Genomic DNA, 25,450 nt, shown 5'->3' on the forward strand with positions numbered 1-25,450 from the left:
CAGTTCATTGATTGGTCACACACTGCAGTGTTGAGGACATATTTAAATATAGATTAATCTATTAGGTGTTTTTACTGTAGAGATGCAACACTTACTTTGGTTAATGCATTGGTTGGGTTATTTTTCTCTTAATCTGAATTGAGTTGCTCAGGACATCCCCAAGTGCCTCAGGCCAGGTTCAGTTCCTATGCCCTGAAAAAGATGCAGTTTCCTGCTTTATGCTAAGCTAACCAACTGCTTGCAGGTGTCTTGATCCTCATCTTTCTTTCTGAGAGACTGTGGGTGTTTCTCAATGTCGAGGAAGGATCCTTCAGAGCCACTATTTCAAGGATGCTACGTCATTGAATCCCCGCCAATGTCCAGGATCCTTGGAATTCTACCGAGGACTGAGTCCTTCGTTGCAGGACATTTCGAGGATGCCCATGTGTATCCTCCGCGGTCTTAAAAGCCCCACAATGTCAATTAAGTATGATATATGAATGGAAAGGATGTACAGAAACACTTTTTTAAGCATTTGCTTCCTCCTGCTCCCTTTCGGACACATATGATTTATGATTATGAATATTTTTGTTGAATATATACATATTAATATGACATTTGTTGTTGAATATATAAATATTATTATGAATATTGATAAATACTGTATTCTAACAATACGGTATTCTGTTTTTCACATTTTTTTTTTTTTATTAGTTTTTTTATCTGTTCAAAATAAAGATGGAAATGAAAAATGAAATGAAATACACATTTTATTATTGATTGGTGATGGTGATTTTATGATTTTCTTATGGCTGGTTATCCTCCAGGACTTTTTCAAGGCTGCAAACAGAAGGAGAACGTTTGATGTTAGTTTAGTGGTTCTGTCCTGGAGAGATGATCATTTGACCAAATACAGTTACTCAAGTACATCTTCGCAAATCACTTATGAGTCTTCAAACAAATCGCGGGGCCTTGCATATGACGCACACCTGCACACTTGCAAGCCTGTTCCATTCTTAGTTCTCCGATGCTAAGAAGGATTCTTGCCTAGCCTCTGAAGGACCTGACTCGGAAGGACATGTCCTACCAAGGAAGCGTCCTCGACATTGAGAAACACCCTGTGGCTTCTACAGTAGTGGGTTTGTGTGTGACAATCGGAAGATACTTTTCTTACCAAAGCATAATAAAGGCTCTCTATTCTTCCACATGTTTAGGTGAAAACTGATCTGAATTTAAGTACATTTACACATCCAAATATATTGAGGAACAAAGCATGGAAATGGTGTTGATGATTTCCACTCTCCAATTTTAGGTTTACCTTACTAACAATATACATGATTTCATCTACCTCAGGTAACAGTTTTAACTTTTTTTTTTACAAATACATGTAAGAATTGAGTGTGTACTGCAATATCTTAATAAAGCAAATGAAAAAGAGCATGTTGAGGCAGGGTGACACAATGAGTGCACCTTCTATTGTGGGGGCATCAGTCATAGCTGAAGCTCATTCACTGAAAGCATACCTGCCAATCCATTTAATCTTCCATTCCTCCTGTGTTACTGTAGGGCTGCTGGGAGTATTAACTTAACATGTATTCATTTCTCATTTAAGATTTCTTAGTCATTTTGTAATGTCTAATAGTACCCACATCAATGAAATATTCATGGTGACCGAGGTGGGCGCTACACTAAACATTAGATTCAGTGTTTTCTGCCAGGCTTAGATCCCAAAGGTACAACTTGTCAGGATCATTACAGTGGTAACGTTGCTATTTTAGTAATACAAGACATGTTCCGAGTGAATCTCCGTAAGCTACCCTCTCCGAGAGCTTTCGCCTTATTTTATCGAGTCAGGCATGTTGCATAACTTGCGTGTGCTGTGTGATATCAACAGTATTAAAAAAACAAAACAAGTGTAAAGTCAGTATTTAATTTTAGAAACGAAGAATAAAGGATCATGTTTAATGAAATATCTAACCCCCTCACTACACTAGCTTTTTTGCATACAGTACTATTGCAAAGCCAGTATATTACAAGACTATTAGGTTAGGTAATCCATATAGAATGCAGTTGAAGGCTGATGGTGTGAGAATGAATTGGTGGTGAACATCATCATCTTCCTTTGAGTCATCGAGGACAGCTGGATCTGCAGAGGAGAGTCGAATAAATCAATAACAATATCTGAGGGTTATACTGCAATCCAGCTGTGCCGGATTGATACTTTGAATGATCAATTGTTGTGGAGACCACATCTTTAGTGCTTTAGGGTACATTTTAGTGCATTTCATTTTCATGACTTTCATGACATGACTGCAACTCTTATTAATAATAATACATGGCTTATGAATGCGCATGACTAGTTATGAGCTAGGGATTGACCGATGGAGCTTGTGACTACCTATATTCAAAAATAAACTCTAGGGGTTTCTCAATACACTTTTATTAACAATGACTGGTGTTCCCCAAAGCTCGATTTTAGGTCATACACTTTTTTATCTTTACATGCTTCCACTTGGACATGTCATCGGGGAAGACGGCATACATTTCCATAGTTATGCTGATGACACCTTTTTAACTGTATTTTTGATAATAAGCATTGGATGACTGATAATTTTCTAGAGCTCAATCAACCAAGGTAAACCAAAAACTGAGCTCTTAATTGTTGGTTCTAGAGCTCAGAGAGAGACATTTGGTTCATAAATTAAATGTAAAACCTTGCCAACAAGTTGAGAACAAAGTGATATTTTTGAATCAAAGCTTTGAGCATGACATATCAGAAATATAACAAAAACAGCATTTTATTATTTCATGAATATTGCCATGAAGTTTGACCGTTTCTCTCTCAGACCAGTACAGAGACACTAATGCACACTTTTATAACATGTAGGATTGATTACTGCAATGCACTACTTTCTGGTCCGCCTAAAAATAATACTACAAAGCGACAGCTACTGCAAAACTCAGCTGCTCATGTTTTAACAAGGACCAGAAAGAGAGCACACATCGCCCCGATTTTAAAGTCTCTGCAATGGCTCCCTGTGAGCAACAGAATCAATTTTTAGACACTTTTATTGTTTTTTAAAGCTCTTAATGGTCTTGGGCCTAGCTATTTATGGGATTTGCTTTTAACCTATGTGCCCTCTAGAACCCTCAGGTTTTCTGGTACCTTTTAATTATACCCAAAGTGAAAACAAAGACCCGTGGTGAGAAGTCTTTTTATTATTACGGCCCACGACTGTGGAACATATATATATATATACACACAAAATAATAGTTACAGCTAATAATCAACTGCAGTCATGATGTGTAGTAGTCCATGCAGAATAATAAGTTATTATTGGATGGGTTAAATAATTTGACACATCCCCCTCTGTCTGAAACCAGAGCCCAGTCAGCTCTGATTGGTTTGCTAGATGGCTCTGTTGTGATTGGTCAACCGCTTTGAGATACTGTGGGTGTTTCTCAATCGCGAGTAAAGCTGCTTCAGAGCCACTATTTCAAGCATACTACGTCATCGAGTGCCGCCGAAGTACTGTTCCAATCTCCAGCATACTTGGAAATCTACCGAGCCCGGCGTACTCCGTTTGGAGAAATATCGAGGCTGCACATGAGTAGACTCCGCGGTCTTAAAATCCCCACAATGCTTTGCGCACGGACCAATTTCCCCAAATCTGTGGCGGAAGATGTAAGGCGGGGCCTATCATATGACGCACACCTGCACACTTCGTTTTCCGAATGCCAGGAAGTATTCTTGACTCGCTTCTGAAGCAAGACGCTCGGCAGACATGTGCTACCAAGCAAGCGTACTCGCGATTGAGAAACACCCAGTATGTTCCACCGCTTAGAAAATCATGTACGATGTGTTGGAGCTCTAACCAATAGAAGCCAGAGTGTTACATAGTGATGTCATTATGTAGGGGAAGAGGGATTTTAGCCTTTTGCAGACCATTTACATGCACAAAAGTGTATATAACACACTACAGGAAAAGGAAATTCCAAAATGCATAAAAAGGCCTCTTTAACTTTGTTTTCGGTGTGTTTTGTGCCTTCTTTGCAAATGAATTGCACTCAAAATACATAGTGAAGAAGTTAGAATAGTTACACATTTTGTATATGTGTACTTTAATTGTTATCACTATTTCCTTTTTCAAATATCATTGTTATCTTTTTTTTTGGTATATAAAGAGCTCCTATGAGTCCTTACAGTACATTTTCTGGGTGTGTTTAGGTCAGTATAGATAGTCATTATGTTTTATAAGCTATCAGTCAACCCTTTAGTTAAAACAAATCAAGAGCATCTATAGGACTCTTATACTTTTGTATAAGTCACATGAATATTGTTTTAGTACAGTTGACCAGAACGCTATGTGTGTTTATCTGTGTATTCATAAAGCATTATTGAAGCTTTATATTTCACTATGATTACCATCCTAATGCACTAGCTGTGCTCTTTTCAGAAAGCAAAGGGACCACAGCCTAACATACAGAGAAAGTGTTGTCTGTAAAGCACCAATTATAAAACACACATGGACTTTAGTGTGTGTATAGTAAATAGGCTAAATGATGTTATGAGTTTGAAATACAGTACCATAGGATCCTGCAACCCTGTGCTGTGGTGTCGCTGAACGGTCCCCTCTCCTCAGGGCCTGGATGCTCTGGCCAGATGTCTGTCTGACCCTCAGCAGATCTGCACACACACATTATATAACTGTAACTCATGAAAAGCCCCACAGGCATAAAGTAAATGTTTAAAGAGGCTAACTTGCAATATATAAGGTTGATTTACTTAAAGACAAATGCAAAACATACTGTCTAGTACATGGGCCAGATTGTGTGTGTTCTGTTGGATGCTGCTGTGCCACTGGTTTAGCACAATGGAGCCGACTCCACCCAAACTCAGCAGCAGTGCAGTCTGCAGGGGCTTCTCCAGGTCCAACTGTCCTGCACTGGAGAGGGGAGAAATATTAAAATGTTTCAGAGAGCTTCTAGTTATTAATACTGTACCTACCAAAAACTTTTATAATATATACATCTACTGTATTTTTGGTGTATTCTCTAGGTCTATTTCTAAGACTATTAGCTAGATTAATTTCCCAGTACGAACACTTGAATAGCCCTAATTTAAATCATTAATCAAAGATATCCGTTTTTATTTTGCTATTTTTCAATTGACAACTCTAATGGACATTTTACTTGATGTGTCGCAAAAACAGACAGTAGAGTTGTGTCATTAACAGTAAATACATTGCCTAACATTTTTAGGTAACCAGAATATCCCGGGGTGATTACTATTGATTGCTATTGAGGGTAGAATATTTAATATTAATTTAAAATGTCCGTTTAAATCTGGTTTAATTCATATCCCACAATACACTTTTTAAGTCTTTGTCCATTTTCTCAGCTGATATACTTAAAGAGGTAAGACAACAACATTATTGTTACACTATTGTAAGATGATCTTGTGAAAAACCGTGGGAATGTAAAGAAAGTTTATTACAAATGTATTCTACAAATTTATTTATTTATGTATTAGCTTGTTTTAAAAAGGGACATTGCACATTTACAAAAATTACAATAAATGGGTCGCAATTTTTTGTCTATAATGCCTGGAATGTTTCAAAGTCGCCCCTTACATCCAATTATACAAAAAATCTCAAACGTTAATAAAGTCATACAAAATGTGCAACATACAGTAGAGGTTCACGATAGAGGACATGCCAAATAAACCAAAAGATAAAATAAAAACATATGAAAAGAAACAAGATAGAGACAGGTTACAGCAGCACTGGCAGAGGACAGTATGGTAACAGACTTTTTTAAGTGCTATTTAAAAGAGCTAAGTACTAATGATCATCTCATTGGGCAAACGACTTGAACTTCTTCAATAGATTTGATCAGTCATGAGTTTTTTGTATAAGTGTGTGGTTGCGTTCTAGTCACTTTGCTCAGCGCTACTGCTTGTTACAACTTTTATTTGCCGTACTCGCCTAAAACTGTTATTGCTCAGGTTGATCCTGCCCCCGCCCCTGCCCCCACCTCCGACGTAAGCGTGACGTTTGCGGTTCTTGCTTCTAGACCGACAATTTTTTGGAGCTTGGTAAGAACCGTTTTTTTGGGAAAAGAACCGGTTTTCTGGGAAAAGAGCTGGCTCCGCTGCGGTGTGAACAGGAAAAAACGGTGCTTATCAGGCTCTAGCTCCGAACCGGCCCTGGAACCGCGTTGGTGTGAAAGGTGCAACAGACACCTCTCACATCAGCCCCTGTTTCTTCTCCCCCCCCTCCCCCCACCCGCTGACGACACCTTGTCCCTCACAACCAACCAGGTGAGGAGGGAGCTGCAGAAGTGTACGGCGAGGAAGGCCGCGGGTCCAGATGGCATCAGCTCGAGGCTCCTCAAATCCTGTGCAGACCAGCTGTGTGGGATTGTGGAGCTTCTATTCAACCTGAGCCTGAAGCAAGGGAGGGTACAACAACTGTGGAAGACGTCCTGTGTGGTACCTGTGCCAAAGGCCCCTCATCCCAAGGACTTCAACAGCTACCGGCCGGTGGCGCTGACATCACAGCTGATGAAGACCCTGGAGAGGCTGGTCCTTGGACACCTTCGGCCCCTTGTGAAACCATTAATGGACCCGCTGCAGTTCGCCTACAACCCTACCATCGGGGTGGATGACACCGTCATCTACCTGCTGCAGAGGTCCCTCTCCCACCTGGAGAAGGCTGGGGGCTCTGCGAGGATCATGTTCTTTGATTTCTCCAGTGCCTTCAACACCATCCAGCCCCCGCTCCTGGGGGACAAGCTGCAGCTCTCAGGGGTGGATCACCACCTCACCTCCTGGATCCTGGACTACCTCACCAACCGCCGACAGTACGTGAGGACCAGGGAGTGTCAATCAGACACCATCATCAGCAGTACGGGGGCCCCCCAGGGGACGGTGCTCGCACCGTTTCTCTTCACCCTCTACACTGCGGACTTCACCCACAACACTGCAACCTGTCACCTGCAGAGGTTCTCTGATGACTCCGCCATCGTTGGCCTCATCTCCAATGAGGACGACAGGGAGTACAGGGAGTACAGGGAGATGACGCAGGACTTCACCCTCTGGTGCCAGAGGAACCACCTCCAGCTCAACGCAGGGAAGACCAAGGAGCTGGTGGTGGATTTCAGACGGCGCCAACACACCCCCCCGACACCAGTGAACATCCAGGGAGCGGACATTGAGATCGTGAAATCTTACAAATACCTGGGTGTTCATCTGAACAATAAACTGGACTGGACTGATACTTCTGCTGCTCTGTACAAGAAGGGACAGAGGAGACTGAGGTCTTTCGGGGTGCAGGGGGCACTCCTTCAGACATTTTATGACTCTGTTGTGGCATCAGCCATTTTCTATGGTGTGGCCTGCTGGGCCAGCAGCATCTCGGCTGCTGACAGGAAGAGACTGAACAGACTGGTAAGGAAGGCCAGCTCTGTCCTGGGGAGTCCTCTGGACACTGTGGAGGTGGTGGGAGACAGGAGTCCTCTGGACACTGTGGAGGTGGTGGGAGACAGGAGTCCTCTGGACACTGTGGAGGTGGTGGGAGACAGGAGAATGGCAGCCAAGCTGTCCTCCCTGCTGGACAATGTGTGTGTCCCCTCCAGGACACCATGTCCTCACTGTGCAGCTCCTTCAGCGACAGGCTGCTGCACCCCCGCTGTCTCACGGAGAGATACCGCAGGTCCTTCCTTCCTGCAGCGGTCAGACTATACAACCAGCACAGCCCCTAGTAGACCCCCCCCCCCCCCCACACACAAGAACACAGACTATAACACCCCCTTGCTGTTAAATACCAACCAACTATGTGCAATATGTGCTATATATATATATATATATATATATATGCCGTTAATAACTGTGCAATATATACCTGGCTGCTAAATCCTAAGAACTGTTACAGGATGTGCATTTTGTAAATTGTGTAACTTTTTATTTTTATTATATTTTTTATTATATCATAACTTTTTTTTACTTTAATACTTTTTAATGCATGCACCATATGTAACATTAAGCTGTCTGTGGCTCTTTTTCTGCTGTAACAACGTACATTTCTCTAATGAAGGTATTCTGATTCTGATTAAATGAGTGCTAAATAAACAGTTTGTGGCTCGTTCTTTAATAGATGCCAGGAATAAGCTCTATTGTAGTGCAGCTTTGAAAAAGAACCCGATTGACTGACAATACTTTTGTGTTTTATTCTTATCATTTATGTTATTACCTCTTGTGCTTGTCAAGGCTGGATTGGCGGAGAACACTGGCATTGTTCTGAACCACGTCAAAGAGAAGAACAAGGCGGCACTCTGAGTACAGGAAACATCAGCATCATTATCTTCATACAACATCTCCAGAATAAATACTTTATACAATCAATCACAGAGAGTCACATAGAATGCATATATTGTTTTAGATGTCATGTGTGTGTGTAAACAATATGAACTTTCTTCAGCTCCAATCAGCTCCAACACAATGAGTTAAGCGATACGATGGAGTTGGTGGGCAGATTGAAGTGTGAAGAAGAGTAAGGTGAAGAACAAAGTTGCAAAAAAGTTCAAAATGGGTGTTTTGAATAATAAATAAGGGGATAATGTGCAGCGAGGTGGCCATTAAAAAAGAAAAAAGAACACAGATGGGATGAGGAGGATCCCGACCTGTATCCCAACTCACAACTACAACCTAAATAATGCAACGACTTGACTCACAGTACTGATAGAGAATGATTGTATTTATTTGAAAATGGTTGTATTTCTTCTGCTAAAAGAAAACCGCCCGATCTACTGTGTACCAACGGCCGGAACTGCGACGACAGCCCCGTAACTTAAAATGACGGCAGCACTGATCGAAGTTTTCTGTAACTGTACAAGTCTGTTCACATTTTCTTTTCCATTAACCAGTCTTTAAACACTCCAGAGCCCATACCGTGTTCCTGTTTTTACTACCTCGCTGTCTTCTTCTGCTGTTCCCTCAAGTGTTTACTTCCTGTCTGTCTTCTTAATAATAATAATAATAATAATAAATGGAATTTATAAAGCGCCTCTCACGGGACCCAAGGTCGCTGTACATGGTGGACAGACAAAACAAAACAGACAATGAGGAGCGAACAAAACAAGAAAAAAATAAAAATAAAGTAAAGGAAGCCAGGGGACCAGGAAAGGACTAGGGTCCGAAGGCCATGGTGAACAGGTGCGTTTTTAGTGAGGATTTGAAGATGTCCAGTGAGGCAGCGTTCCGGATCTCGGGAGGAAGTGCATTCCAGAGGGTGGGGGCCGCAACACTGAACGCCCTGTCACCCACAGTACGAAGGCGAGAGCGGGGGATGGAGAGCAGGCCCGTGTCTGAGGACCGCAGACTCCGAGAAGGGGTGTAGGGATGTAGGAGGTCTGTTAGGTACTGGGGGGCGAGGGTATGGAGGGACTTGTACGTGAGGAGGAGTGTTTTATAGTGAATCCGGGACTTGACCGGCAGCCAGTGGAGGTGGATGAGGGTGGGGGTGATATGTTGCCATGGCTTAGTGCGGGTGAGAAGCCTGGCGGCAGAGTTCTGGACATATTGGAGCCTGGCCAGGGTTTTGCTGGGAACCCTGGACAGGACTCCATTGCAGTAGTCCAGACGGGATGTGATGAAGGCGTGTATGAGTGTTTCTGCGAAAGAGTCAGAGAGTGAGGGGTGGAGTCTGGCAATGTTTTTGAGATGGTAGAAGGCGGATTTGGTCATGGATTTGATATGCGCCTGGAAAGAGAGGGTAGAGTCCAGGATGACTCCCAGGTTGCGGACTTCAGTGGACGGGGAGATGGAGCAGCCGTCAATGGTGAGAAGCAGGTCACCAACCTTCTGGAGCTGCGCCTTGGGAGCCACAATGATGAGCTCAGTTTTGTTGTTGTTTATTTTTAGCAGGTTTGATGACATCCAGTTTTTGTCCTGGAGACAGTTGACAAGGGAAAGAGGTGGGAGCTGTGTGGACGGTTTGGTGCAGAAATAGAGCTGTGTGTCATCGGCATACGAGTGAAAGCTGAGACCATGTTGGCGGATGATTTGACCAAGTGGGAGCATATAGATGGTGAATAGGAGGGGTCCAAGCACAGAGCCTTGAGGTACACCTTGGTTAACTGTTCCCTTTAGGGTTTACTTCCTGTCTATCTTCTTCTGCTTTTCCCTTTAGTGTTTACTTCCTGTCTGTCTTCTTCTTCTGTTCCCGTTAGTGTTTACTTCCTGTCTGTTTTCTTCTGTTAATTTATCTGACGTCAAACTCACTGAAGGTTTCTCATTTCTCTAATTCCCCTCCTCGACTCCTACCCTCAACTCCTATCCTCGTGTCTTAGTCCCGCCCACAGGAGATGCGAGCGGAGGAGTCAAGGAGGGGAACCGAGGAGAGAGGAGGGGAAGCAGCAGGCGTTTAGAGAAATGAGAACTCCTCTCCTCTGAGCGGTCATTTTAAAGAGACGTCCATTAATGATGACAGGAGGCACAGCAGCACTCTGTGGGTGTTTCTCAATCGCGAGTAAAGCTGCTTCAGAGCCACTATTTCAAGCATACTACGTCATCGAGTGCCGCCGAAGTACTGTTCCAATCTCCAGCATACTTGGAAATCTACCGAGCCCGGCGTACTCCGTTTGGAGAAATATCGAGGCTGCACATGAGTAGACTCCGCGGTCTTAAAATCCCCACAATGCTTTGCGCACGGACCAATTTCCCCAAATCTGTGGCGGAAGATGTAAGGCGGGGCCTATCATATGACGCACACCTGCACACTTCGTTTTCCGAATGCCAGGAAGTATTCTTGACTCGCTTCTGAAGCAAGACGCTCGGCAGACATGTGCTACCAAGCAAGCGTACTCGCGATTGAGAAACACCCAGTATGTTCCACCGCTTAGAAAATCATGTACGATGTGTTGGAGCTCTAACCAATAGAAGCCAGAGTGTTACATAGTGATGTCATTATGTAGGGGAAGAGGGATTTTAGCCTTTTGCAGACCATTTACATGCACAAAAGTGTATATAACACACTACAGGAAAAGGAAATTCCAAAATGCATAAAAAGGCCTCTTTAACTTTGTTTTCGGTGTGTTTTGTGCCTTCTTTGCAAATGAATTGCACTCAAAATACATAGTGAAGAAGTTAGAATAGAATAGCATCTCATGACGCATCTAGGTGCATCTACGCTGGGCATATTTGTTGTCATGCGTCATGACGTGCCGCCGGTGGCCGGCGGCTGAGTACCGGCATCTTACTGAGTACCGGCACCTTGCCGGTACTCAGTAAGAAGTGCCGGTACCACATGGGTAAAAATCAGAAGTGGGGAAATTGGTCCGAATTGAAATTACGGGCCAAAAGTTGTATTTACAAGTATTAAAAGTAAGCATAGGACACCAAACCAACTGAGACCTGTCTGTCCGCCGCATCTACACACTCGCTTTCTTTGTTTCCAGCTTTCAGCCGTACACACACACACACACACACACACACACACACACACACACACACACACACACACACACACACACACACATACACACACACACACACACACACACACACACACACACACACACACACACACACACACACACACACAGCTCCTAAAGCATATCATATACATCAGGCTACAGCCATTGTGTATTTTATTATGTGAAGCACAAAATGGTTTTAGAAAAATATCGACTCTTTGTTTGTAGATATCTACTAAACTAAAGCATACAAATAAAGGCCTGTTATACTGAGTGATATATATTATACACACTGCTCTGCTTTCTGCACGGATGCTATTAGCAGGACTCAACTAGAGAGAAATCCTGTTACTATAACGGTCAGTTTATTTGTTAATACACAAATGAATGGCTATTACTGTACCAGCTCTTGGAGTAGACCTGTAGGTGTGAGAGAACTGGAGACACCAGGTGTGTGTCAGTGAGTTCATCTTACTATATTCTTTGCTGCAGTGAGGATGGGCAGTGCCTTGCAGCTATTTGAGCTCACTTCCTTTACACTTACAATCATAAACGTGTCTGTGGCAAGACGTTGCAGGCTGCCCCCCCCCCCTTTGCTACTGAGCGGCCTGGGGCCACAGCAGCAGTCCACTAAGATATCAATCATCTAATCATTGGCACAACAGAGCCAAGTCCTCAAGCTTTGTCCCTTAAAGAATCATGTTAAGAAGTAATTTAGAAGCAATATTATTGTTATTAAAAAAAGAGCAATGTGTAGGATCCAGGGAGAATAGGCAGAAATACATGTTTCATTAGTGTATAATAACCTGAAACTAGTGCTGGGCTTAGTAATAATATCTGGCTTATTAATAGTATGTTGCTATTTTAAGGCATCTAGTTATATAATACACCTTGACATTTCCTATCTTCTTTAAAAATAACAATTAACTAATATGAACACCCTGAGGTGGTGAAACTCTATTCTGAAGTGAGATTGGTTTTTTGAAATGTATTATTTGTTATTATGTTTGAGTAATTATTCACACAAATTTGCTTGACAGTCTCTCTCCTTGTTTCCTCACTTCCTTCAGATATAAAAATAAACACCTGATACACCACAAACTCTCGTGCCAAGGAGGATGCGTCTGCGTGTCTAATGCTGGCCGCTTAGAAGGATATAATGTGAAAATGTATATTTATATTTTGTCATTTACTACAACTCACACACGACAAGCCACAATACATCAAGTATATTGGATATATCTCCCAGTCCTACACCTGAAACCAAAACATATTGGCTTTAAATGAGCCCTTAATTTCTAAATAGGACACAGGTCCTCTTCCAGGGAGTCTGCTATGTTTTAGGCCTCAGGAAGTGAGCTGGGCATTTCTTTTAGTGGCCAAACGGTTGTAATACACTTTATGTGTCAGTCTGTTACATAAATTGGGACATGTAAGACTTTTTCACAAGTATTTACTTCGGGAAAGAGACGTCTGTAAGTAAGTATATCATTTTGGATACATTTAAAACCAAATCCGGAGTTATTTTCCCTCTCCATTCATTTGACTGAGCCGGGACCAGAAGTAACGTTGCAATGACGGAGCGGAAAGGAGGTGGGGCTTAAGAAAAACGCTTAGGCTCTATGGGCCAAAAAACAGGTCATTTTTTTCTTAAGAGTCAGTCGATTTATGGCTTCATGCGCCACTGAGCAACTGTCATAAAGAATGAACAGGGCCCCGCTGCATCCAGTTCTTTTACACATCCATGGCCATGTTGCACTGCCATGTTTCTACAGTAACCCAAAACAGAACAACAATCTCTGGCTCTGGCGAGGGCCTTCTGCCTCTTCGATAGTTCTTCTATACGCTTGGAAAGGGAGATGTATAAAAGACATATAAATGCAGTGGTGACAAATTACCACAATTTCCAGAGAAGATATGTATGCAGATGGTGCTGGGTAACATTATTTTTCAGAGAAACCCAAATCTGCCATCTTACGTTCGGCTTATCATATCCTGATGGCCAATTAAGCATGATGGGTCGTGCTTGTTGTGAAGTAACAGCTGGAATTCAGACCTTGGTGTCAGTCACACTATAGTTAGCAGCAGTAGCGCCAGGCTGGAGGGAGGCACATATGTCTGGCCTGGGGCGACGTGTGAGGGCAACCTGACACTCTGTCAATCACTCTGAGTCCACCTCAAGTCGACACACACTCACACCACCTCTGTATGCTGCTGAAATACGGAGGAAGATAAAAAAGATGAAGCGGACTCGTGAACTATCTTTGAAGATGTGAAGAAGTAAAAGTTCCCTCGGGGCAGGTTATTATTTATTCAAAGAGTGCTAAAAAGGAAAAGGCCTTCTCTAATAAATTAAAAAGGGGGAGGCGGTTTGGAGTCTTTTTGTTCCCAAAATGTAAATAAATTAAAAAGGCCAAGGGTTCTTTAAAGATCATGCAAAGAAAAAATAAACATTTAAAAGTTTGACTTTAATTTCTCTAAAGTTATTCATTAGCCTACCTGAGACAAATGGACCAAAGGTTGACAGGATTAAATACATCTATATCTTAAAATACTTCATAGAAATGAACTTAACATCTTATTCTTTAAAAATATATATTTTGCATTTTATATTGCAAAATATTATTTCTTAAAAAGAATATGGAGCAGCTTTCACAAAACCCAATTTTCCCCGCAATAAATAAAATATTTTGATTGTGATTCCATCCTATAAGACTATATTCCATTAATCAATTCCTTACATTTAAAAAAAAAGGAAGGATTGCTGATCTTTACATCTGGAATGAATGTTATTTTTTTCAATTTGAGCAAAAGAATAAACAAAAATCTTTTGAGTGACTGAAATTAATAGTATTTAAGCAATCCTTATCAGGTTTAGTCAGTGTTATGATGTTTTAGTAGAGTAATGTTGAGGTAATGTTATAGCATGATCTGATAGGAATACCTAATTGATTTCTCACAGCAGAACGTGGATATTTCTATATTTACACACAAAGGGGATGAAAGATTGATGGGTTTGAAGAGATAAGGCCTAATGCTCCATTTACTGCTTACATAATCCACAAACAGCTCTGCTCCAAAAGGCAGTCACTCAGTCATTACAGCAGTTTGCCACCTATTCTTTTTCTGAGTTACCATTTAAAAAGGTTTGAACAAACCCAAAGAACTATGATTTCCTAAAATCTAGAACATAACGAAAACACAGATGCTATAGATGTTTGAAAACATAGACTGGTTCTCTATCGTTGTTACAGGGTGCGTACGGGTGCTGGAAATCCTTGAAAATGCTTGAAATTGTACGAGGTGTTTTCAAGGTTTGAAAAGTGCTTGAATTTGGGGAATGGTGCTTGAATTTGGGATAAAGTGCTTAAAATTGTAAATGCTTTACTTCGCTTTTTAGATTAAAAGAAAATAAAGAAGTCGGAGCGCGCTTAATTGCTTCGCTTTTACATAAAACAGCTCCGCTCCGGCCTTCCCGCGCAATGCGCGTGACCGGCAAGTGTTTTTGTTACTTGTGTGACCTGGGCATTCTGATGAGAGTGATAGATGACAGTATGCCAGGAGGTTGCCGTTTCAACGAGCGTTGGCTAGCAGAAGACAAATACAAGCCATGGCTAAGACGAGGGTCAAGCGAAGCCCAAGAGTAGCCTCCTGCAAAGTGTGCAACAATAACGATGCGAGAGTCTGCGCTGACGAGCCACACACCATACGAAAGGTACGCCATAGTAGAGCATTTTAGATTAGGCTATCGTTGCATGTAAAATACATGACACTTTTCTCTGTGCGCGGCAAAACAAGCTCGCCAAAATGGCTTCACTAGTCTGGCAGTATTTTAAGTGTCCGAAAATGACAATAAAATAGCGGTATGCAACGTGTGTGTGAAGCAGAAATCCTGCAGCTCCACCCGCTGTGACGGACCGGTGAGCGGAGCAGAACACACACTAAGAGTTAGACCTAACACACTTAGCTATTTTATCTACCTCTGGAACAAGCTCAACTAGTTATAAATATATTTATTCTTCACTGTCGGGTCGCTCATTACTGGATCAGTGAGCTGCAGGAGATACTGACGGGCTGTCAGGAGAGAGAGAGAGGGGGAGAGAGGAAAAGAGAGCGATATCGGTATCGGCCGATACTGATTCCAGCGATCGGCTCCAAAATTGGCGATCGGAGCATCCCTAATAATTGTATATGATATGTTTTATAATGATTGATCATGAAAGTGTTATCAAAGCTGGTAAAGTTGCAGCTAGTTTGAATGACTTTGTATACTGCAGGGTAGCTTGTGAATTTACTCCAGGTGGAACTAAAGTCTGATTTAACACTTGATTATATTTCACATCATTCATCCACATCTGTAAAGTAACTAAAGGTATTAAATACATGTAGTGGAGTCAAAGTACACCATTTACCTCTGACTTGTGTTTACTGCCAACCTAAAAGTACCTCAAAAATAGTAATCAATAATGTATTGAAAAGTTATTTGGCTGATTGTTTTATATTGGCTCAGCCAGGTTATATGGGATGCCCAGTCTACGTACAGATGGGTCACTCATTTTGAAATATTAAACTTAGTTTTCTTTTCTAACATTTTTAATTTTTCATCCTCATGTAGAATGCTATTATGAAACACACATTTGGTTGTTTATAGCATAAAGAACATCTGATGTAATGTGAGGTAGGGAAATAATCATTTGAGTATAAGGATGTGTATATAAATATGTAATTTACAACAGCTGTAAGATGCTTGAAAAGCTTGAAAATGCACCTTGAAAATGCTTGAAAAGTGCTTGAATTTGACTTTGGAAAAGGTGTAAGAACCCTGTGTTATTATTATGTCTTTTAGTTGAGGTGGTGATGCCTTTATTGATCTTCTTATTAAAAGTTTGCAAGGGCCTACATGCAGTGATAGTGGTAATGGAGTCTTTCTTCTTTTCTATCTTTTATTGACAACCCTTATATTACTTGCTGTGACCCAAAAAATGTAAGGTATAATATTTAATATTGTCTGCTTGTCTGTTTGATTCTGATTTAATTAATATCCCTTTTGCGCATGCCTCAGCAAAGTGGTTGTCTTCAAGGAAGCTGTAAAGAAATTACGCAAATTAATAAATGAGTTTCCCCAAAACCAGTGAAGGTTTTTATCATGAATCGCATGGCAGCGAAAAGGCAAAGAAAGCAGATTAATCAGCACAAGCTACATGTACAGTATTACACTGACTCGAGACCACTGGACAACAGTAAGAAATAAGCAACGAAGCATGTGATCCATGGCAAATGTTATTTTTTTAAATCGATGACAGCACTAATTACAACCATATTATGGATCTTTGTTATCAGATCTTATCAGAGAGCTGAGCAAATGAAAGTCAGATTTTGGCACTATTTGATCCAGTACTTTTACTCCTTCTAGTTCATTGTTGTTTTAGAGAGAAAGCGACATCTGTGGACACCTGAACAATTAACAATGAAGGAATCCTAACTCGGAGAAGCTGACTGAAATGACAAACTCTCATGATCCAATGCTATTTAACAAGGCAAAAAACTGAGCACTTGTTATTTATTGACCAAGACACCCCTAAGAAGCAGAAAATGACATATTGTTGTTTTAAGTATGGATAAACAATAGTATTCATGTGAAAACGTTCAGCATATTGCCAGTGTTTCAGTCTGACATCTAACATTATAAAAACAACATACAATCATTCAAATATCAAATCTTGTATGGTGTACATTACCACACAGACTGAGGGCTGTCAGTTTGGCAGGTGGAATGTTTGCCATGAAGCGCTCCATCCCCAGATAAATGAAGGCGCTGCATCCGCACATCAGCTGCTCCACCTCGGAAAGACTTAACACATATAGGAGAGGGGTTAGTGTTGCAGAAATGATCAGGTGGGTTGCAGTGTGACACATACATGTTGGATCTCAGTATGCTCAGTGCAAAGACCCTAACATGCTGACTTGAATTCTAACCTGGGTGTTCCTGTGCTCCCCATGAAGCCCTCCCACAGATGGGTACAATGCTGGCTGTGGGTTTCCAAAATCTCCTTCATCCTCTTGCTTAAGCTGGTCCCATCTGTGCCAGAGAGACAACGGCATATTGTAAAGCCTTACAAAGATGGGAAGAATGGGTGAGGTATACAACACACAACATTTCTAAGGATCCTTCTACGACATCCTTAGATGTGATGCTATATGGGAGGCTGTGGCTCAGTGAGTTAGTGCGCTGATCTTCGAATCAGAGGATAGCAAGTTCGAATCCCACTGCAGTCAGCATGTCGTTGTGTCCCTGGGCAAGACACTTCAACCCAAATGGCTCCTGTGGGGATTGCCCACAGTATTGAGTATGTAAGTCGCTTTAGATAAAAGCGTCTAACAAGTAACATGTAATGTATATCATGGTGGAAGATCGATGCTTCCACTGACCCACTTTATTTCTCTCAGTCTCCTAAATCTGACCGAATTTATTATTTTTAACAATGCCTGTTTGAGGTATTACATTACATTACATTACATTACATTACATTACATACACAGGTGTAATGTAGTAAACAGGCTTAGGGAGTAACGGATAACATGTAATGGGATTACTTACTCAGGATACAAACAAAGGTAACTATTGCCTAATAGTTACATAAAAAAATATGTAATCAGATTATGTTACAAACGTGGGATTACGAGCAGGATTACAATGTTACTAAAAAAAGCATGTTGTTTGTTGTAAAAGGATCAGATATAATGCTTTTCTTTGTAAGCTGCACTGTTCTGTAAGCCTTATTTGGTTTCTTCTTTTCTAAGGTCACATTGTTCTGTTGTCTTACATTATACAAGAAAAAAACATCTTATTTATTTTGTCTTGTATTTATTGCATTGCATTTGATATTGAGCCCAAAAGTAACAGAAAGTAATCAGGAAATATGACATTTATATTTTTATCCTTTTTTTTTTTTTACAGGTAACTAGTAATTGCAACGGATTACATTTTTAAAGTAAAAACTCTCAACCCTGGTACTAAATATGCTCAGTGACAGACTGTGTGAATCTTTCCCAACCTATTTCCCCCCAATACATATTAGACTAGGAAAAATCATCTTATAACGGGTAAAAACATGTAAACTTAAATATACCAGCTTTAGTGTGGTTTGCAGAGATCCACAGGTATGTAATGAGATGAGATGCTGCTTAAAGCAGCAATTGTTTTTTTTAAATGTAATTGGTATTTGTTTTTTAGATGTATTATTAAATTATTATTTTGCATATGCTATAACTATTACAAATCTTGAAAAAAACAAGTGAGACGTTAAACCTTCTGATTTGAAATGTGTGTCATACAATGATTGACTGAAATACGGTATACAAATAACATTATATGACTCAGAAGTCAGAACATCATGAGTCTCAGTAGAACTCTCCCACGGTCCAAAACACACCATCCATACAAAACCTAAAAGAAAAGCAGTTTAAGCTTTTCAGTACATAACATTTGTTTCGGTCTGAGTGAGTGCATTTCCACTCTGTATATAATTACACTAGTTTTTAATCTTAGTTTTTAATGTCATTCAAGGTTAGTAATGTGCTTTCTCAAAGTATATGAATGAGTCCTTTACTTACCAAAGGTGCCTTCATTGTGATGGTCAACAATATCTGTCAAAGAATGTTAAGAATAATCATCTATGAAAAAAGGTTTCTGCACCTATTAAGAAAAAACTGAAATATGAATAATAATTTAAAAAAAGGTATACATTTCAAATGACGCATGTCCACTGGAAAGGTGTTTGAGGGCAGTGCATGAGACACAGGTATCTGGATACATAAATTCAAGGTTATTGCATGTGAAATCCGGAATACTAACACAATAAAATGTATACAATAGTACATAGTAAACAGACATGTGCAAATGTCCGTTGCAGGTAAAAATGTGAAAGTTGATTTTATACAGAGAATATGGAATAAAACAGGAAGGGGTTGGTGAAAAAATAGAAGTAGTGTATGACAGAGGATACATACGCAGCTGCAATAGGATCTTCATGAAAACACATTATGTAATTGATTGAAAAAGCACACTTAAAAGGGAGCGAGAGGAACTTAAATAATTGCCGGTGCTGACAGCAGGTAAAAGTAATATTGCTGTCTGTATCTGGCAGGCCCAGATTAATTTACTGAACTCACCACTTTGATGGCTTGGCTTTGATCTCCCTTCCCCTTCGTTCCCTTGCCACCTTTGGTCTCCTTTTTGTTGTCACTTTCAACTGCCACAGACAGGAGGCAGAATTAATACATACACTTGTCTGCAGGGTAGATTACAAGGCATTTGGACTGAAAAAAACAAAAAAAACTTCTCAGTATCTGCAAAGTCAATGACATTTATTGGTGACCGAAGAACAGTTGTAAAAGTTTACTAATGGCGGCAACATCTATTGCCCTCTGCAAATGAAAGCTGTTGATAAAGCATTGATTTATTTACCAACCTAATTAGATTTACTTCCTTTTTTCTTATGAAACAAAAAAAGAATGCTATTTTTTCACTATTATCCTTGCTTCACATCACCCTTTAGCTTGTCACTAAAATGTTCAACTTTGGAAATGTTGTATTCCTTCACATAAGCTGTTCCTCACACTATTTTACTAAGCAGATCCACTGTTTGGGTATGGGAATGCTGTCTTTGGATCAGACAGAAATAAAATCGAACGTAAATATACATGTAAGCATCCATTTATTATGACAGGTGGGGGAGGGGTGTTAAAGTTTAAGGAAAATAAGGCTCTAGCAAGCAGTGGTAAATGCAAAAACGTTGTTAGGATTTTGGTACGTTTGTAGAATATTGAGAAGGAGGAATACAGAGGACAATGTATATACCCAAGAGGTTGGGTTTAGCTTGGATATGTATTCATGCAGCAAAGAGCGCTGTAGGTAATTTTGTGACGAACATTGCTGGCTATCTAAATCCTTTCATGACCTTTCTAAGGAGAGAGCCAGGGGAAGCATTTCAGCGTGGCAGTTAATAGAGAAATATTCACAGATGTCAACCTTTAACGCCACGCTCCAGGATAACTCTTCAGACCTTTCAGTCTCCTCTCTGGAAGTTTCATGACCCAGTTGTTTAGTCTGCCACAGTTAACCCAGTTAGCCCCGCCCCTCGCTCCAATGACCATTAGACCATTTAGTAAGGTAAAAAACTAAAAGCAAAAATGCCTCTCATACGCTCTTCCGTTTACTTTTTTAATAAAGAAAAACAAATGGTCCGAAGGAAGATACACAGATTCATCTCCCTCCATCATGTTGATTTGAATCCGAAGTTCTGAACATGAGCCCGTCCGCTCGACCTTCTGAGCCAATCACAGCGCGATAATGACCTGCCTTCCGTTTCAACTATACTCCTTCCGTTTCCACTATACTTTCTCTCACACATACATATATTCTTCTCTTGCATACATATATTGTCTACATACATGCATATATTATTTATAATATTAAATGTAAACATTGAATGAATGTGCATGAGAGCAAAATGTATAAATATGAGCGTTAAAATATATGAATATGAGAGCAAAATGTATATATGTTAGAGTGAAAAATGTATAAATATGTGAGTGACAATGTATGAATGTGTGCATTGAAATATAATAATATGAGAGCAAAATGTATGAATGTGTGAGTGTAAATATATATGTGTATGAGAGTGAAAATGTATGTATGTAAAAGGAGAATGTATGTGTGTAAGAGTGAACATATATTTATGTAAAAGGAGAATGTATGTGTGTGAGAGGACCAGTATGAATTACGGCCCCACACACACACACACACACACACACACACACACACACACACACACACACACACACACACACACACACACACACACACACACACACACACACACACACACACACACACACTAGTTAATAGTAACCTTTGCACATTCACTCAAGTTATGCAAATGAGTCAACCTTTAAAAAGGTAAAGATGTCTGCATCATCAGATTCACTGCTCTTTCTACTCCCTCCTCTTTTCAAAATATGAATGTGCATTATTACCCAGAGAATGGAAGCAGCATTGCCAAAAAACAACTGGATTTCTTTCTTGTGATTTTAAGCTCATAGGAGACCTCCAAACAAAACATGATTGTATTCATTTAAATAATGCAATTCATTTGTGGTTTTATTTTGTTTTTTTAACATAAATGTTTTTTTTAATTGATTTTAATCAGATTCAGTCCACCAAGATAAAACATCACTTTTTGTATTCCTAATCCAACAAAAACAATTGACCATATTTTACAGTAGTGAAGTACAGATGTGCAACTGTCACTGGTTTATGTGTGACCAGAACGTGATCTTCTATTTGTGCATTCATTTTGGATATGGATTCTTAGAACTGTCTTCCAGAAGGATACTACTGTACTTGTTGCTCACCTGCCCTTTGTTCCAATCACAGTTTTGGGCAATGATAACACAAAATTATAGCTCAATTTAAATCAAAAGGGAGATATTCTTAGCAGAGTGAGGCTGTGTATCAAATTAAGTTCTAACAATATTGGTGAACATATTGATTGGTGTGAAACTATACTTATTTCAACTAAATACATGTGAGTGGCAGTTGAAAAAAAAATCACTTAATCCTTTAATTTAGTAAACTTGGCAGCTGAGTCTTATTTTTACGGAAAGCTGGTATTTTTTTTTTATGATTAAGGAGACAAAACACAAAAGAAGTCTGCATAAAGTTCTGCAAAAAATAAATAATGATGGTGAACTATTTTCATGGGAATGCTACGGTAGGGAGTCCTTGGGCAGTGGCAGTGTTTGCAGACAGTCCTGTAAATGTATGTGCGTGCGTGTCTCTGGTACCTTTGTCTGGCTCTACTCGGATCAGGCGGCTGTGGAGGAGCTGCAGGGAGAAATCTCGAGACACAGAGTTCAGGCTTTCCTCCTGCAGGATGGACAAGGCTTCCAGCGGCAACTCCAGCAACTTCCTGTCTGCCAGCAACACCACATACTCCCCTGATTCTGCTGGTAACTTCACTGCACACACACATACTGGTTTTGATTTGCATTGGCGTCCATGTTTCTGATCATAACTTGCGGGGACCACACACAAAAACAATCTGTATTGCGGAGACACATTTTTAAAAACTGATAATTATTTCTATATTTTATGAATTTGTTTTGGTGATCTTTGCATTTGTATCAATGTGATGTCTCGCTTTAACTGTGGAATGCTGAAGGGGAGTAATAAAGAGACTTTTAAACCACTTTTCTCTTGTTTCGTAAATATTATGACAAAATATCTTTGTAGTAGTTTTATTTAATCTGTTAGATGGTGCTGTACAACAACCTCTAAGTACCTATTGCTAGACTCCTTATGCTCATAAGAGAGTGTAAGTGTTCCAAACTTATCTATCTTTGAGTGAACAATTATAAAAAAGTTTAGTGGCCCCACTGTGCCTAGTAAAGGTTATGTGTGTAAATCAGCGTGTATCACGTTAAATCACAGGTTCAGCAACAATTGGCCTGAGGGGGATGAACTGCAGCGTGCTTCAATAGAAACACACTGCTGATGCGGTGCCAATAAAACAGATAGGAATCAGAGCAGATGTTGTATGTTGTTCATGTGATACATTGTAAAGATAAGGATCCTCATCCTTTACCTGAGCTCCCTTTCTCTTCTTTATCTCTGGCTTTGGTCATCTCAGGGACCGGTAGTGGTGTAGTCTGCGGCCTGAGGTATGTAAGAGAAGGCACGAATCAGTAAGGCTACACTACCTTATTACTGACAAGCACATAAAATAGAACCAGATAGTGTGATAAAGTGTACAAAATAGTCACACTCGCTTTGTGTTAGCTTGCTGCATGCATTTGTGAACACAGATTAACAGGCACATTTTCATTTCAGAGCAGAACACATTCCCTGTGTAGTGGACAAAATGGGGAATCTGATGAAATGTACCTTAAGCATGAGAAGTCAAACTTTGTGAGGAGTGGATTCAAATAGTCATCCATGTTTTCTACAATCTCTCTGAAGTGAGGTCCTAACATTTCCTCTGCAGCAGCTTTCTGTAAAGGAAAACAAGAAAGAAAAATGTATGCCATCATCCTACATCCATGTGTGTCCAAAATTGTGTCAAGTCAATTCTTAAGTAAGGATTCCTTTGACTCTTGAACACCAAATTATATTCAGTTCATCCTTGAGTCTAAGATCGACAACAAGAAAACGTGATGCTTGCTTTCTTTTTATGTCTGAAATGTGAATTTCAATAGCTGTGATGTAGTATTTATTGTTGCAGACCACTCGTTAGTCTCATACACACTACATATTGAAGCAACATGATGCTTATGTATAAAACTCAGCTGTCCCAAGTCTCCCCAGCAAGCAAGGAGAGACATGATAATAATAACAACAGTGGAGTGAGCCAATTCATGAGGCTTGCAGTGGATAGATAATGTTAATAGAGTGAAAGAAGAGCAGAGGTCTCAACAAGACGTACACGGGGAAACACACGATGCTCCTCCGAGGGCTGTGGTCTTCCCTCAGCAGCGTGCCAGCAGGCGTGCTTGAGGAGGGCGTGTCTTGTCTCCTGGTCGAAGGCCCGGATCTGCTCCCTCAGCGCCAGCAGAGCCCGGGGGCAGACTGAAACCTTCGCCACCTTAGAGCACGTCAGGCTACCTGAAACAACAGGATTATTGACACTCAATCAGCCCTGCATACTCAAAGACAAACCTTGTAATTGGTCCCAATGAGCACGCCTCCCTCTTCTTCTGGACCTTTTGTAAGATCTCTCCTCTTATGTTTCATCTTATTTCTTCCCCACAGTTCATACAACTACTAATGCCAGACTAGTCCGAGGAGAGGTCGTGCGAGCAGGTGATACGGTATGCAAATAGAATGACTTATGCAAGCCGGTTTTTAGGCCAGTTCCAAAGAAGTAAAATTGGGCTGAGTTATTCCTCATTTCTCGTCCTCATTAAATCTGAACTTTTCCTCTGCCTTGCAGATAGATGTTACATGGGAATACTAAATAAATGTGGCTCCATGTGAATGAAACTTAAATGCTACAAACAGATATGCAGTTAATACTCTGTTTGAAATAGCTCGCATCTCTCACAAAAGTGGGAAGTCTGAAAGTGCTTTGTATTGTGAACATAGGTCTAAAAAAAATGCACAATCTCTAACCTGTTCCTTGCGTCATCTTTCCCTTTTGATTTGGAGCTCTGTTCATCTCATAGAAGGCACCAAAAAGTTCTGACCTAAATACAAAAAAAACAAAAGGACTTTCTTTAACCTTTAACTGTATACAATATAATAATTATGTTCTTCATTCACAAGTACATACAAATGTAAACAATCAGCCCTCTAGTGGTAGGTGTACCAAACAGCTTCACATATTTATTACTTATTCATTTCAACCTATTGAGACATTTGACCTACTGTACTTTTTCACTCAGGTACCATTAAACTGTCAAATAAGGAACCATTGACAACAGGGAAAAGAAAGGGGAATAGTGATATAGAAAGCAGACAATAACAAATGAAACATTACCCATCTTCTGAGTGCTGAAGCAGCACAATTTTCAGGTTGGGTGGAAGCTCTGCGAGGATATGAAGGTGGCCGGGGTAGATGGTCAGGTGGCTGAAGGCCTGCAGACCAGAAATGCATTTCAAGATCACAAAGTTCACCGTAAATTATATGAATCTTAAAATGCTTAGAAGTTCAGTTCAGAACATAAAATAAAAAATGTTCACAGGAGAAACATCACAAGAGATGCAGTATGCCAACACAATGTTTTTGTAGTATTTGGAACATATGTCTAGATTTGTTGTTAAAATGTCTGTAGTGTGTAAAGATACAGATCAAATTTCCATACCAATATTTTTTTTAATCTCTAAAGATTACTGCCTGACTGACTAATTATAAGTAAACCTATATTCGATTGAACTTTTAGACGTATAATGTTTTCATTTTATTAATCTGTATAACTAGCATTCTACATGTATGCC

General features: G+C 40.3%; 1 protein-coding gene across 1 annotated transcript in view; it reads right to left on the reverse strand.

Moving 5' to 3' along the window:
- Positions 1-1,911: 1,911 nt before the first annotated feature.
- Positions 1,912-25,450, reverse strand: part of LOC117476095 (cilia- and flagella-associated protein 46) — a 102,879-nt gene continuing 79,340 nt past the window's right edge. The window contains exons 46-60 of the mRNA XM_034122469.1: positions 24,993-25,090; positions 24,626-24,699; positions 23,940-24,118; positions 23,402-23,508; positions 23,103-23,173; positions 22,303-22,464; positions 19,627-19,706; positions 19,200-19,260; positions 19,069-19,101; positions 17,431-17,533; positions 17,193-17,305; positions 8,232-8,313; positions 4,789-4,925; positions 4,568-4,666; positions 1,912-2,125 (exon numbers count right to left, since the gene is read on the reverse strand). Coding sequence (XP_033978360.1) covers positions 2,010-2,125; positions 4,568-4,666; positions 4,789-4,925; positions 8,232-8,313; positions 17,193-17,305; positions 17,431-17,533; positions 19,069-19,101; positions 19,200-19,260; positions 19,627-19,706; positions 22,303-22,464; positions 23,103-23,173; positions 23,402-23,508; positions 23,940-24,118; positions 24,626-24,699; positions 24,993-25,090 — 1,515 coding nt within the window. The 3' untranslated portion in view covers positions 1,912-2,009. The remainder of the gene's footprint in view (positions 2,126-4,567; positions 4,667-4,788; positions 4,926-8,231; positions 8,314-17,192; positions 17,306-17,430; positions 17,534-19,068; positions 19,102-19,199; positions 19,261-19,626; positions 19,707-22,302; positions 22,465-23,102; positions 23,174-23,401; positions 23,509-23,939; positions 24,119-24,625; positions 24,700-24,992; positions 25,091-25,450) is intronic.

This window comes from Trematomus bernacchii, unplaced genomic scaffold (genome assembly GCF_902827165.1).
Source record: "Trematomus bernacchii unplaced genomic scaffold, fTreBer1.1, whole genome shotgun sequence".
In the NCBI taxonomy this organism is placed as follows: Eukaryota; Metazoa; Chordata; class Actinopteri; order Perciformes; family Nototheniidae; genus Trematomus; species Trematomus bernacchii.